This window comes from Pteropus medius, unplaced genomic scaffold (assembly GCF_902729225.1).
Source record: "Pteropus medius unplaced genomic scaffold, Ma_sr-lr_union100, whole genome shotgun sequence".
In the NCBI taxonomy this organism is placed as follows: domain Eukaryota; kingdom Metazoa; phylum Chordata; class Mammalia; order Chiroptera; family Pteropodidae; genus Pteropus; species Pteropus medius.
In genome coordinates this window covers 220,688-236,918 of record NW_024344253.1, presented here as the reverse complement: position 1 = coordinate 236,918, position 16,231 = coordinate 220,688, and the positions used below count along the sequence as shown (strand labels likewise).

The following is a 16,231-nucleotide window of genomic DNA, read 5'->3' as shown; positions in this document are numbered from 1 at the left end:
AAGGAAGTAGGCCCAATTTGGAAGGGCTCCACTTTCTGGCACATTCTGTTTACTGGACCTCTTCCAGCAAATTGGCTCAAGTGTCCTGCTGGACTCCTGGCCCACTGACACCCATCTTTCCTGTGTCTCCCATAGGCTCAGCTTCTACTCTGATGGCATGAGGACTAGGGTAAAAGAGAAGAAAATCTTGTTGACGGAGCCTGTAATTTTCCAAATTCTTTTTATGTATAACATATCGCTTAATATAGCACAGATATGACCTCACTTCTTGATTAAGCTACACTTACTGAATTCACTCAGGGGCTGCACACTGAGTGACACAGAAAAAGAAAGACACAGTCCCTGCCCGCAAGATGTTTTTACTCTAGTGGGAGATAGCACAAAAGTCATTTATTTTCTTGCATTACTGTTTTTCACAGGACTTATCACCACCTGATGTATAATATATTTACCTATTTACCCCCTTTCTTCCCACTCTCCAGTGCTTTCGTTTTGCTCTTTACTGTATCACCAGGACCCAGGGCACATAGTAGTCATGAAATTAATATCTGTTGAAAGAATGAAGAATATAAAAAATGCAAAGAAAATGAAGAAGAAATACCTAGGTATGTCAGGGGGATTTATAGAAGATTTTTCTGAGAAATATAATACTCAAAAGACTTCTTGAAGAGTGACTAGTTTTCCAAGCCATTTGGGGTAGAAAGCTGGGGTCAGAGTGGGAAAAGGAAGGGATTCTAGATGAAGATCACATCGAATCAGTGTAAATGAAGTGCGAAGGCACAGAGACGTCCATGGAGATTACTTCACTTTGCACCTTCCCAAATGGACCATTGACTTCTGAAAAACGGAAGCTGTTTCAAATTTTTCTTGTACAAGCTCCCTCCACTTAGTCCTAAATCCTAGGACCAGTCTGGGCCACTAGCGGACTTTGTGAAATAACTTTCATTATCTTCTAGATCTCTATTAACTAAAAGAAAAAAAAAAGACAATTTTCTTTTAAACTGTGTTCTCAAATACACCAGGCAGAGCAGAGAATAAACCACAAAGCTGAAGCTAACACTAGACACTCCTTAGTAGACATGAATCCCTAATACAAGGAACAAAAATGGCCCTTATTTGCAAAGCAGAGTTCTGGTCCTAGTCAGCCTCCTAACATCCTCATGAGGCAGCTTGGAAGAAAGCATGACTTTTCCACTGAAAAAAATGGGAAAAGGACAGACTAAAAGGAAGGGGATGGAAAAAGGTATATTGCCTTGGTGGACCTAGAGGGTATTATGCTGAATGAAATCGGTCAGATAAAGACAAATGCCACATGATTTCATGTACATGTGTAATCTAAAAAACAAAATCAACAACAACAACCAAATGGAAACAAACTCATAGATATAGAAAATATTTTGAGAGCTACTAGATGGGAGAGGGGTTAGGGGGACGGTGAAAAAGGGCAAAGGGATTAAGAAGTACAAATGGATAGTTATAAAATAGATATGAAGATATAAAGTGCAGCATAAGGAAAATAGTTAATGATGTTGTAATAAATATATAAAGGGGAAGAAGGGGCTGGATTTAGTGGGGTGACCACTTCATGAGTTACATAGATCATTATGCTGTACAACTAAAACTAATATATTATTATATGCCAAATATAATTGAAGAAAAATTCATTGAATTGTACAATGTAAATATGAGCAACTAATTGCCTATTATATTTCAATAAAGTCAGAAAACAAAAGAGAAAAGGGAAAGCCAGAGCCAGCCTGGATTCCAGGTCCCTTCACAGGAAACCCTCTGCCCGGCCCTGCTGCACCCTCCCCTAGCACAGCCCTTTGCCTTTCTCAAGCATGCTGAGTGCATCCCTGTTACTTCTTCTAACTGAAGCATAGACTTGGAGGGAAAACCTCCCCCAACAGCCACGGGCCTCTTCTCCCATCATGATGTTCATCGACCTTGGCCATGAGCACATTTTTAACTGTCAGTCCATTCTGCTCAACTGTCCATGCTGTGGAGAGGGATCGCCACTGTCCCCTAGTGTCTTGCCCAGGGCCTTTTCCCTACAGTGTTTACCTAATGTTTGTGAATTAAAGAAAGAATAAAGGATCATTCCCTGCTCCAAAGCATCAAGGTTTAACCACAGAAAAAACGTCCTTCATTCATACTCACAGTCCGGGGGGACAGTGGGTAGGAGCTGTGCCCTAGAGGGTGCAGGCTGGAGGGCATTCGCAGGTCCTGAGCCATATTCCCCAAGACCTCACCTTCTCTGGTGATTCTTAAGGGCAAGGGCTCAAGTACCACAGCCCACCACCCAGTGCGCTGTGCCTGCCACCTCCTGCCACGCCTCACTCCCAGCTGCTCTGGCTTCACCGCTGGTGCTGTAGCCGCTGGCCCCAAACACCATCTTATGGGCATGGCCCCACCCACCATCTAGCTGTGGTGGTCCCAGTGCTGCTCTGTCCTGAGGGGGCCTAGTGTCAACATCTGATCCTTGAATCCCAGGCACAGGGAAACGTGTGATGGGGATGAGCATGGGCTTTGTCCTAGGGCTCTGGAGGCAGAGAGCCACCACGCTTCCAGCTGAGTGACCCTCGGCAAATGATGCTCAGGGCCTCAATTTTCTTGCCTGTACCTTGAGCATAACAACACACACATCGAAGGAGATTGTGATGCTTACAATGCCTTGTAACTAAGGTTTGCCCGATGGCGTAAGTGGAAGTGCAGTCGTGGCCTCTGGTGGGGTGAGGGAGGGAGTGGCACGCTCATCATCCGCCCCGTCACCTTCCCAAAGGCTGGACGACACTTGCTGGTTGGAGCCTGAGTGGGGTGGAAGCAAGTGGTAGAGGTTGAGGAACAAGAAAGACGGTGCCTGGGCCCTTGACCTCTGGACGACCATGCCTGCACGGGTCTCCTCCTTGTGGATTTCATTTATGTGAGGGAGAAATATCCTTATATTTTGTTTAGGCCACTGTTTTGAGTTTTCTGTCACTCCCAGACAAACTTCACCCTGACTGAATACAGTCCTGTACCCATCTGACCAGCATTCCTCCCTGGATAATTATCGGGAGCTCACTGCAGGCCTTCAGCAAGCTTCCAGAGACCCACCCCCTCCAACAGGAATGACTGCCCCTAAAGCATCTCCAAAGCTGGAAATACGGGTTTTTAAGGGCTGTGTCTGGCAGGAGCCTGCTGCCACCTTGAAGTACCTCCGAGGGATCAGTTTACGCCAGAGGAGAGGGAAGAGAATCCGGTTTACTAAGATTCTGCTACATAGCAGTTGTTCCTACGTACATGACTGGAGCTAAACTTGATAAATCACTAAGGAATTACATTAGCCTTGTTGATTTGACACCTGCTGTGGTTCTTAACTGCCTGGTGACCGTCTCAGAAAGTAACTTACTCTTTTGCGCTCCCATCGGAGTGCAAATGTGGGCCGTAACCACATCAAGCAGAGGCGTTAGAGAAGATCTACAGCTGTGCCACTCGAAGCGTGCTCCACGGACCAGCCGCCCGGCTGTACGCCGTGTGTTACCAGCCTGCAGGGAGAGAAGGAGCTGGTGCTGGAATGTACGTCAGTGTATCACCAAGCCCATTGTTTCCTCTGCTGACTTTTTTTTTCCCCCCAGTAAGACTTTCTCGGTGAAGGAAGCAATGAGTGATATGCATTCTGGCATAAGCTTCTTCTCTGGTTTGAGACCACACTTTGAACAGCACAGCTCTAGAATGCGAATTTTAAAGAATAGAGATACTTAGCTCTACTTCAAACCAAGTGAATCAGAATCTCTGAGGAATATCTCTGGTAGAAAACCAGTGTATAGCTAAGACAGGAGAATGGAGGATACAGTATGGTCTCTTAGTACCAAGTGAATTTTGGTGTGGGTTTGCCTTAAACTTAGGCTGGCTCTGCTGAGCAATAGGGTCTTTCCTGAGTTCTTTATCACCTACCGATTTGATGGGAGTTGGTAAATTACCCTGGATAAAATTTAAATCCAAAAGAGACATTTGATAAGATTCTTTCTATAGGCTTTATGTTGTCATTTTTCCTAAAATGCTTTCAGTCTTTACTGAATTTATTCTCTCATGAAACACAAATTTAGCTTCTTTAAAGCCAATACAAAAGAGAAAGAATTTTCCCGCTTTCTGCCATAACAGAGCCCCAAATGTTGTCACTGCTGTCATCAGATGCCTCTAGTTCCATGAGAGGTTTGGTCTCCACGAAAACCAACCAACAATTCCAAAACGAGGAAGGTTTCTGTGCCTGATTCAAGGTGAGGGGACCAATACCCACTGCCCTTACCTGCAGTCCCCAGGCTCAGAAGCACAGCCACCCAGAGGACCCAGAAGAAAATGAGGATTGCAAATGTCCACAGTGGCTGAAACAGCAGGAAAGGAGAGCTGCTGATGGCTTTATTTGTAACCCGGAAAATTTCAATTGCCAATTTCACTCTCTTTCTCAGGACAAAAATCAAGATGAGCAGAACTGCCTGGTGAGAAAGAGGTTAGAGTAAATTACTCAAAATAATGAAGAACGGAGAAGGGCTTAAAACAAACCCTAATATTTTACTGCCATCTCAACAAACAGCTCTTTTGAGATAGCTACTCGCTGCTTTTTTTATCACTGAACAGATAAATCCTCAAACACGAACTAAACATCTACTATGTGCTGGTCCCCGTAGGCTAGATTTGGCAGCTGTAACAATGAACGAGATGCAATCCCTGCCCTAAAGGAGACTGCAGTCTGGTTAGAGAGCAGGAGAAAATGAGAATAAGGTCCTCCAGGGTCAAGAACTGTCTTCTGTCTACCTTCCACCCTGAACGCCAGAGATGCTCGACGAAAGCTGAAGGACTGCAAAAGGCAGGGAGCTCAGCGTGAGGCACTGGACGGCGCTTACGCCTCAAAACAACTTCCGGTGCCTCTTCTCTCCTGGCCTTGGTTCCTTGCATATAAATATCACATTAAAGAAAGACCCACTCTCCACCCCCACGTGCTGGCCCAGCCCCTGCCATCTCTCATCCCCTGCGCTGGCAGGGTCCTTTGAGGAGTGGACTTGCCGTGGGGCCTGGGCCTCGACTTCACTCTTCTGGGCTCTAAGCTGCAAACTGCTGCATTTCGGCCTGTGCTCCTAGGCTGACACCCTGAGGGAAGCCTTTAATACCACTGACACCGGTTTTCCTCATTGCCGATAGCAGTCATATTGAAAACATTTCAGTAGTAGTCACAGGCAGGCCCCATCTTCCAGAACGATTTCAGGCTGATTCGCAAGGCGGCTGCTGGGAACTCGGAAAACAGGGACACATCCCCACCTGAGTGGTCTTGGTAGCAGATGAGATTCAGGCCACTAGGTGGGACTCTCAGGGTCTCTGCGGGGCCCCGACATGTGAGGAGGGCAAGAGGGAAAATGGGTGAGATGGAGGCTCCAAGGTGAGCATGAAGGGATGAGGGCCTCCTCCTGCTTCTAGTCCTCTCCTGCTGCTGGGGGTTTCTCCTCTCCCTTGTCTGGGAAAGCGAGAGTAAGAGCAGGGAGTGAGGGAGAAGATGGGCAGACAATAACTCCTCTCTCCCCCGGACACCAGCTAACGCTGGGGACAGGGAGTGGTGTCTGAATAGGGGACATAACCTGGCTCTCTCTGTCCTCCTTCCCTCACCTCGTGCAGGGCTCTGCGGGACCGAGCCTGCGCTGGCAGGCAGGGGTCTCCCTGGGCATGGCCGTCTTCCTGCTCCACAGGCTTCCCAGCTCTCCAGACTCAGGTCTCCCCCCAGGCAGCACTTGCGGGGCTCTCTGGCGAAAATGGCAGCTTCCATGATGGATGCCCCACGGGAGGAGGGAAGGCCACACCCCTGTGGGCAAGCTTGTAATACTATTGCCATTGAACAGATGAGACAACCGAAACCTGAGAGGCCAAGTCATTTCTCCAAGATGACAGAGTGGGTGGTGGGTGTGGATTTGAACATAGGCCCGAGACTACAAAGGCTGGGATCTCTCCTGTGAGCCATGTCACGGCACTCCTTCCTTTGTGACCCACCTCATCCTGGGACATGTGCTCTGTGTGTTGTGTCTTGCTGGCTCCCTTGCTTAGTGCAGGGCCCTGTGCACAGTAGAGCTCCGTAAACGGTGATGGCGATGAAGAGTCTAGGGCACTTACAAGAATAAGCTCATCCAGCAAGTGGCAGTGACCTATGTGCCAAATGAAGGCATATGACCTCTGGTTCAATTCTACCCTTTATACCGGCCATGGGGTGGGCCTCACAGACACAGGTAAAAACAGCCTCTCTGCTCTCACAGCTTCCCCTTTCACTCACCTTACACACCGTGAGGAGGAACATTCACCTCTGACCCTGGCATCTGGGTGGCCATTCATGGTTCAATGTGTGAAAACAAAAGATGCACTGTGGAGGGCTCAGAGAGGGAGGGGGCTCTCTCTCCGACTCCCAGCCCTGCCCCTCCCCCCATACCCAGCAGCGCATAACTTGGGGTTCAGGGGGCCCTCTCTCCTCCATCCCCCTTCGCAGGCCCCAGTTCAGCCATGGGCCTGGTCCTTGCCTGAGGCAGGATGGAGCCGGAGCTGTACTTCATCGCACATTTGCTTCCGAGACAGTTTACGTGAAGAACACAGACCTGAAACCTCACTAGAGGAGAAAACGTGAAGACTGTACAAACGTGGGAGCTGAAGGGTTTCCTTAGAAGAGAGAACTGAGTTGTGAGAGAGCCTGTGTCTGCTGAAAGACTGAACGGGCTTGTGCAAACCCCAGGCTGTTGCTCCTCCACAAAACGGTTAGTGAGCAACACTAGCAAAGACTACCGCAGGCCCCCCGAAACCATCTCCAGACCTTCTCCAGGGCCCTGTGACTTTGGCACATCTAAGACCATCTGGGGAGTGACCACCCACCCTCCCCCAACAGCCACATCCGCTGCCTCAACAACACTCTGTTTGCCTGTTTTCAACTGCAGAGTTCACAGTGGAGGCGGCGGGTTCTCTGAGCACCACGGTGACCCAGCTGCCAGTGGGTTTGGAAGCAAAGAGCCCTCTGTGCTCGAGGGCAGTGCGGGCTGTCACACCCTGGAGAGAGCAGAGCATCCATCCTCACAAACAGGGAACAGGAACTGCTGTGAGTCTGTCCCCCTTCAGTGTCCACCTTACAGCCTCTGGGGGGTAAAAATGGTTCTACAAGGACAACAAATCAGCCCAGGTAACAAATTAACCTCTGAGAGATGGCAGAAATGATTTGGAAAAAAGGAAGACTTTTTTTCCTTATTTTTTGAAGGTTTTGATGTATCCCTATGTAGAGATCTCACATAAAAACAGAACTATGTGTGTCCATTCACTGTGCGAATATTGATGCACACTCTGAAGTGAAAGAAAAACACATTCTGGCTGTTTCTGGTTAAAATCCAATTATTTGGATTTCAGAGTTCTGGCTGGCTACTTGACTTCCTACTGGAAGCACATTTCTTACCGTAAGAACTGTAGATACAATAGCAAACCCCAGCAGGCACATCATGTTTTCCCATTCTGTGTCCAATGCTATGCTGAGGTCATTGGTGTAGTCATGATATAGCCACCATAAGACACTGCAGACAACTAGAAAGAAAAACACCACGGGCTCAGCACCCGCCCTCAGGTGACCACCCTCCCCCGCATCCAGACATGCAGGGCCACATAACAGGTGGTGTGGCTCAGGCAGTGGGTCCCAAATCCCTAGGCTTTACAGCAAGACTGACCCTCTGAAGGAGCTGGGCAGAGCCAGGGCAGCCCCCCGAGGACCCCTCAGATCTGGAGTGGCTCCTTGTCTTTGAGAGGTGCAGTGGGGTGACCCCAGAATACAGGTGTGTCCCATCTGCTCAGCCCAAATTGGGTCTGGCTGTGAGCAGGGAGGAAACTGCACTGGCAGGATGTTAAGAGAAGCGATATTAGAGTGCAAAGTCTAAAACTTCCAAATGAGCTCTGCTGGTGACAATTCCTGCAGGAGCCTGGATATGAAACTGGCATCTACAAAAAATGGGCAGATACTGCGACACTGCAGATGCTCTGCATTTAGGCACTAACTGCTACCTACGCCACAGCCACAGTAACTGGAAGATCACAGATGTCCTTACTAATCGTAGATGGGAAAGCATCCCTCTCCAGCCATGTGCATGTCCTCCAGCCCAGGCACCCTGTGGACCTGTGAGCCATGGAGCTCTAAGGGGCGGAGCGCACACCTAAGTAATGAGAGAATGAAACACTGGCTGTACCAATGACTGAAAACTCGAATACCCCAGACTAGTTGATAAATGGCCGCTGCCTGGAGCCTCCTCCATGCCCTTGCCTCTTGGACGCCCTCTCCACAATTCCTAGATGGGCCCCAGAGCCAGCAATGAAAACAGTGGGCATAGGAGAGGGTCTCCAGGATCCTACCCCAAGCTCAAGGCCTGTGTTTCTTCGGATGTGACAATGCGGGCATGCCACGTTGGTGGTATCTACGGGTGATGTGCAAGTTCAGAAGAAATCCTTTAGGAGGCTTCTGACAGGTATTGGAATTGTCTTTTAATGGTGTGGATGCCAGGTCACTCAATTGGCAGGCTCGTCTCGGGAGCGGAGCGTGGAAGAGACAAGAGTGGGCATTAACTCTACCGTCATCTGTGAGACATAGGCTACTCCTTTGTCCTCTCTGGGCCTGAGTCTTATGGGAATCCTAATGCAGTTGGATGAGAAAACTCTCTAAGATCCCATTTAGCGCAAAAGTGGCAACTTTTAAGTTCTATACTTAACTAAAAGCCTTTTCATTTAATCAAAAAGAAATCAATCAAATAGAAATACTTACACAACAATCCCAAAATAACCAAAGCGATGAAAGTGTGAACCAAAAAGGTTGTCACGAATCGGAAGGTGAACATCATGGCCAAAGACAAGGCTGAAAGGTTAAGCATAACATAGAAATCACAATAACAACCAAGGTGTGCGGGCAATGATGACCAAACCCCCACTGAGAGGGCTGAAACACAGATGAGTCCAATCTGTTACAGTTTCCAAAAGCGCAAGCATTCTTCTTGAATTTTAAAAAAAATTGTTTAAGCAGGTATTATTTCCAAATACCCAAAACATTTTTTTTATTTTAAGAAGAAATGAATCATTAAAATTTTTTTATTATATTTAACTCTTGATTTTATACCAGCCTATGCAAAGCTCTCATTTTAATTGGTTTCAGATATTCTTATAAATAGGAAAGAGTAATGCCTTTAAAAATGAAAAATTTAACATTCTAATTACATGGTAAACTGCATGTGTAAAAAAACCCTGTGTATTATTTTCCAATATTTGGGTTTTTAAGCTTATCAATTTATTCTAAGTATTACAGTGAATTTATAAATATTACTTTATTTTTTTCTAAACAAGAAATTAGGATTACATATAGATGTTTCAGTGTAGTGGTTAAGAACATGGGTTTGGAATCAGTTCTGGATTGAGTCTCAGCTCTGCCTCCTTCACTACTGAATGTGTGACCTTGGCCAAGTTACTTAGCTTCTCTAAGCCTCAGCTTCCTCTCCTACAAATGGTAACAGGATTCTGCTGAGGTTTGAATGACTTAAGTATAACGCCTGGCACATCTGGGCCATAAGAACTCTGGTGATGATTTAAGCATCCCAAGCACTCAGAAATTAGTAACTTTGGTACTGAAATTATGGAAAACTCAATTTGTAAACTGGCAAAATAATGTTAGTATCTGACCAAAGAGTTTCTTTCAACACAGGTTGGGAGGCAGCCACTGGAGTAGACAATGGGCCGTTACTTCTGGCAGCAGAGGGTATTAACTTGTTTGAAAGGGGGAAGCCAACTCTTAAAGGGGGCTCATCAAGCTGAAACATAAAAAATGGGAAATCAAAGGGTTAAGAGGTGTGTTGTGCTTCTACAAAGGCCTGGAAAGGGCATGTCCCGGCTCAAGGCCTTGATCTGCCTACAGCCCAAAGCAGGGATGTTCCTTGTGAGAGCTGGATGTGTCAGGTCACTGCTGTCTGATGCTTTTTGACCTGGAAGCACACGCCTCCCATGTTCACCAAGCAGCCTTCCAATCTGGCTTGCCTACAGGTGGAGGGCACCCTGGCCCGAAGACATGTGTTTCTGGTCCCTCTGATAGTTGTACTTTTCATGCCCAATTTATAAACTGGCAGCCTGCTTTGAACATCCATCCTTATGCAGAGCTGAGAACCAGGCACTGGAACACGGTCACTACATTAAGGCCCCCACCTAGTGAGGCCTCTTGGCACGGAGCCAGCTAGTCTTCCCCCAATTATTGTCCCATCTCCCACTTGAACCTGAAACATTGAAAATATCTATAAAGAAAATATACAAAGTAAAGTTTTATGTTTAAGTCAAGAGGCTAATTTTCATTGTACAACGTAGATAAGTATAAGAAACTTTGACAATCCATAAATCATCATGAAATAAAAATAATTACCTAATGCGAGGGTACACAGGCCAAGGATTGTGTCTCTTCCTGACATTATTCCACTTAGAATTCGATGGAGGGTGTTAACGTCATTTATCAAAACAGATGCAAACAGGGAATAGCACTCTGGCGTTTGAGGGATGCACCGGTTAAACAACGGGAAAGACTTGCTAAAAATAAAAGATGGAATAAATGGTAAAGAGGTTTGTTTAATTATTTATCTTAAAAAACGATGTTTGTTTAAAATTTTCAACAACCCAGAAAGCATGAGATAAAGTAATAGAAAGAGGTTTAGCACCCTGTGTGCCAAGTACACCCCTGGGAAAGGTGGGTGACTGTGCTGCTAGTGATTAGCTGATGCTCTGGATGCTTAATGATAATGGGGACCTCTAGAAACCAGAAACTTAACCTTGGAGAGCTACCTCACTGATCTCAAACACCAACTTCGACACTTTACGTTTAGGTCTAAGATTCGCCTCAAAGTAATTTTGTGTATGAGGTAAGAGTTCTCATACGAAATGACCAAGAGTCATTTTTCCTCACATCTTTCCACTAATTTCTGCACCATTATTTGAAAAGACTTCCTTTCCCCATGAAATTGCCTTGGTACTTTCATTACAAATCATTGACCATGTATATGCAGTCCCATTTCTGGGCTTTCTTCATCCATTTATCTATTTGTCTATCCTCATCCCAATATCACACTGTCTTAATTGCTGTAACTTTATAATAAGTCTTAAAATCAGGTGGTGAGCCTTCTAACTTCAGTCTTCAAAAATTTTTTGTGACCCTAGGACTTTCGTTTTTCTGTATTATCCAGAATGAAATTGTCAATTTCTACAAAAATTATATTGGGAGGACTGTATTGAACCTATAGAACAATGTGGAAAGAAGTGACATCCTAACAATATTAAAAATTTACAATTCATAAATAAGGAATATTCCTCTACTTATGTAGGTGATAATGTCTCTCAGAAATGGCTTTAAGTTTTCAATTGAGGTCTTCCACATTTTCTGCTAAATTTATTCCTAAGTATTCTATATTTTTATGCTGCTGAAGACAGACTTAAAAAAGTTATTTGCTGCTAGTATATAGAAATTCAATTTGACCTTATATCTTACAATTTTGCTAAATTCACTCAGTAGTTATTTTTTAGATTCCTTTGGATTTTCTATGTAAATAATCAAGTCAGCTATAATATAGGTGGTTTCATCTCTTCTTTTTTCTTTTCTTTACTTTATTGCAACTCCTCCATTGGACCTCCATTACAACGTTGAGTGAAAGGGATAAGGGCAGATATTCTTGTGTTATTTTTAGTCTTAGGTGTAAACCATTCAATAGTTCACCATTAAGTGTAATATTAATTGTAGATTTCTCATCGATACCCTTTATCTGACTGAGAAAGTACTGTGTTATTCCTAGTTTACTAATCTTTTATAAAAAAAAAAAAGAGCTAAATAGTGTTATGTTAAATGATACGCTGCAGTTTGTTTAAGCAGTCCTCTATTGACAGCCATTGTTTTCAGTCTCTTGCTATTATGGACACTGCAGTGAATAATCTTATACATATGTCCTTCCACACCGGTATAAGGATACTGTAGATTAAATTTCTAGACATAGTGATGCTTGATTAAAAGGTATGTGTATTCATCACTGATGAATAGTGATAAATTGCCCTCACTCCCTCAGCAATGTATGAAAGTGCCTGTTTCCCCATACTCTTGCCAATACAATGCACTATAAAACCTCCAAGATGTTGCCGGCCTACAGTGCAAAAATGTCTGCCTTAAATAGAATCTTCCCTACCCAGCCTCTTTTTGTATGTTTTTTAAAAATTATGGTTCTTCTTTGAAGCATCTATTTATATTCTTATCTCATTTTGAGACCTTAGTCTATTAAAAGTTGATTAGCAAGACCTCTTACAAATTAGAGAAAGTAATCTTTTTTATATGAATTGCAACTTATTTGCCTATTAATTTTGCTTCATGTTCTTGGCATACAGAAATGTTGGTTTTTAATGCAGCCAAATTTTTCAATTTTTATTTTATGTTTTCTGAGTTTCAAGTCATAGTTAGAAGCCTGCCTTAATTTCAGGTTATAAAATAATTCTCCCATGGCTTCCAGTACTTTCTGGTTTAATTTTATATGTTAAAATATTTAATCAATTTAAGATTTATCCACATGAGACATGAGGTATGGATTTAGCTTCTCCTCCTGAATGCCTACCCTACTGTCCTAACATCACTTGTTGAATAGTCCATCTTCTTGTCACAGATTTGAAATGCCACTTTCATCATGTATTAAATTCCTGTAAGCATTTGGATCTTTTCCTGGATTATCTGCAATCTTCCATTAATCTTCCTACACCTAAACTAGTACTATAGTATTTTAATTATTAAACTTTATATGTTTTAAAAACTGGAAGGGCTAGACCACTTTGTTGTTTTTTCTCAAATTTTTCTTGATCATTTCTGTTTTTTTTTTTTAATTTTCCTTACAAACTTTCAAATTGGTTTATCTAGTTTCTTTAAAAATCCTGTTATTTTTACTTCAATCATGACAAATTTATAGCTCAACTTAGGGAGAAATGACATCTTTCTAATGTTGAATTTTACTATCAAGAACACAAGGGAGTGACGTCAAAAACGGCAGATTGAGAGACGTCTCCAGATCTCTCCCCTTGAAATAACAATAAGCTGAACATCTGAAACTCTACAAAAAAACACCGAACCTGCACAAAAGCATGTCTGAATGAGGGATCTATGCATAAGAACTATCACAGGTCACAACCCTGGGTGTCGGGCAATAGACTGGGAGAAATAAAGAAGCTGCCTCTTGCAGCCAGAGCTCCCTGTAGGAGGAGGGTGAGGCGAGATGATGCAGCAGGTTCCCTGCACAGCCCTGCCTGGGACATCTGTGAGTTCCACACGGCCGGTGGCACTGCCCAAGGATCAAGGCAGAAAGCAAGCAGAGAAGCGAGGACAGCAGAGAAGCAGGGATGGCAGAGAAGCAACAGTTAATTATTACCAGAAGTGACTGCAAAACACGAGGCTGAGCTATAGCCCCTACCCCTCAACCCAGAGGGGCCCTCCTCTCATATCCTTCAAGACCGAACACTGCGGAGTCCCAGGGGAATCTCAGCAAATGCTACCGAAACTGTCGCTAATACTGACAGGGACTGAGACTGAGGGTAGCAAGCATGATTAAATATCTATAAGAGAAAAAAAGGAATTATTAAAACATTATATAAAGCAGGGATCCAAGAGACTTAGGTGCCACCTACTGGAAACCAAAAGAAAAACGCCTTCTTTGCAACAGGCTAAAGAGAGATCTTTATATAATAAATTTTCTTTCTAAGAAAAAGTAGAATATACTTTCATGCTCAGGTAGAGAAATAGTACATTAAACACCATGAACAACCAAGGTGATAGGCATCTCAGAAAGAAAGAGAAAAATCTCCAGAAAATAAGCTTAAAGACACTGAAATATGCGACTTAAATGGCAGAAAATTCAAGATGGTATTTCTAAAAAACTCAATGAGATCCAAAACCATCAATAGCAACAATTTCAGAAATTGAAAAACAACTAGGCCAGCAGAATAGTTCTTTAGCAAGGAGATTGAAACTCTCAAAAAGAACCAAATATAACTTCTGGAGATGAAGAACACACTGAGAGAGATGAAAAATAAAATAGCAAGCTTGGGAAATAGAGTCAACCAAATGGAGCAAAGGATCAGTGATATCAAAGACAGAAATCTAGAAATATCTCAAAAGTAAGAGAGAAACCAAAGAATGAAAACTAATGAAAGAGAAATACAAGAACTAGCTGATACCATTAGGAGAGGAAATGTAAGAATAATGAGCATTCTTGAAGGGGATGAAAAAGAGCAGGGACTAGAAAGCATTTTCAGACAAATAGTTAACAAGAATTTCCCAAATATAAGGAATGTGCTGGAGCTTGGAATTCAAGAAGTCAACAGAACACCCAATTATCTCAACTCAAAAACGCCTCTCCAAGACACATTGTATTAAAATTATCAAAAATCAATGACAAAGAAAGAATTCTCAGGGCAGCCAGAGAAAAGAAGACAGTAACCTATAAAGGAAAATCCATTAGATTATTGTCAGACTTCTCAGCAAAACCTTACAAATCAGAAAGGAATGGAATCAAATATTTTAACTATTAACTGAAAGAAACTACCAGCCAAGAATAATGTATTCAGCTAAGCTATCCTTTAGAAATGAAGGAGAAATAAAGACCTTTCCAGACATACAAAAACTGAAGGAATTCTTCACTATGAGGCCTGCATTACAGGAAATACTGAAAGGGGTCAGCTCACCTAAAACAAAATAACCAAAAAAAAAAAAATACATAACTATGAATAAGGTAGTCAACTAGCAGGCAGATAGAAGCAGAGGAGTGCAACTCTTACTAAAAATAGAGCATTATAAGCTTAAACAATAAGAAGAGATTTGCTATATAGCAAGATAGTAATAAACGTTCAGCGTACACAGGTACAAATCGAGACAATGACTGATAAGGGGGGGATTCAAAGATCCAAACTCACTAAGAGGAATGGAGATAAGGCACACGCAGAAGAAACTGGACTACTATATAAATACAACTATCCTCTACATATTTGTAATGGTAACCACACATCTAAGATACTTGTTCTGAAGTATATAACATAAAACAAGAAGGTCCAGAGGGAAAATCCACAAAAACAAACCAAAAAAACAAACAAACAAACAAAAAAACCCAGACACACAAAGACAAGGAAGCAATGGAAACATTGAGCAAAAGAAGGCAAAAGATAAAACGGTTATAGGAAAACATCATATTTAAATAATCACCCTAAATATAAATGGACTGAACTCACCAATAAAACAGCACAGAGCTGTAGATTGGATCGAAAAACAAAAACCAACAATATGCTGCCTCCAGAGACACATCCAAGTTCCAAAGACAAATATAGACTCAAAGTGAAAGGGTGGAAAATATTTCAAGCAAATGGCATTCACAGAAAAGCGGGAGTAGCAGTACTAATATCAGATGAAATAGACTTCAAAATCAAAAAGGTAAAGAAAGATACTGAGGGATACTTCATAATGATAAAGGGAATCATGCACCAAGAAGACATAACACTTATTAATACCTATACTCCGAAATATGTAAAGCAATTACTAACAGAACTAAAGGGAGAAACAGACCAAAATGCTATTGTAATAGGGGACCTAAATACACCACTGATATGGACGGATCATCCAAACAGAAAAATCAATAAGGAAATAATATTCTTAAATGACACATTAGACAAACTGAACATAATTGACATTTATAGAGCCTTTCATCCCAAAGCAGCTGCTTATACATTCTTCTCTAGTGCACATGGAACATTATCAAGGATTGACCATATACTGGGACACAGAGATAGCCTCAACAATTATAAGAGGGTTGAAATCATAGCAACCATATTCTCTGATCATAATGCCTTAAAGCTGGAAAGCAACTGTTCAAAGAAAGACAAATACATGGAGATTAAACAACATGCTACTGAAGAATGACTGGGTCACAGAAGAAATAAAAAGAGAGATCAAGAGATACGTAGAAATGAATGATAATGAGAGCACAACATATCAAAACTTTTGGGACACGGCAAAAGTGGTCATAAGAGGAAAGTTCGTATCAGTACAGGCCTAACTCCAAAAACAAGAACAAGCCCAAATAAACAACCTGATGTTTCATCTTAAAAAACTAGAAAAGGAAGAACAAATGAGGCCTAAAATCAGCAGAAGGAAAGAAATAATCAGTAT

The 16,231-nt window shown here is 42.9% G+C and overlaps 1 protein-coding gene across 5 annotated transcripts in view; it reads right to left on the bottom strand.

The window, feature by feature from the left end:
• Nucleotides 1-16,231, bottom strand: part of SLC44A3 (solute carrier family 44 member 3) — a 77,840-nt gene that overhangs the window by 46,509 nt on the left and 15,100 nt on the right. For all 5 annotated transcript variants that reach the window (XM_039869515.1, XM_039869516.1, XM_039869517.1 and 2 more), the window contains 4 exons: nucleotides 10,427-10,587; nucleotides 8,795-8,884; nucleotides 7,448-7,572; nucleotides 4,289-4,475 (listed from right to left, as the gene is read on the bottom strand). In XM_039869515.1, coding sequence (XP_039725449.1) covers nucleotides 4,289-4,475; nucleotides 7,448-7,572; nucleotides 8,795-8,884; nucleotides 10,427-10,587 — 563 coding nt within the window. The remainder of the gene's footprint in view (nucleotides 1-4,288; nucleotides 4,476-7,447; nucleotides 7,573-8,794; nucleotides 8,885-10,426; nucleotides 10,588-16,231) is intronic.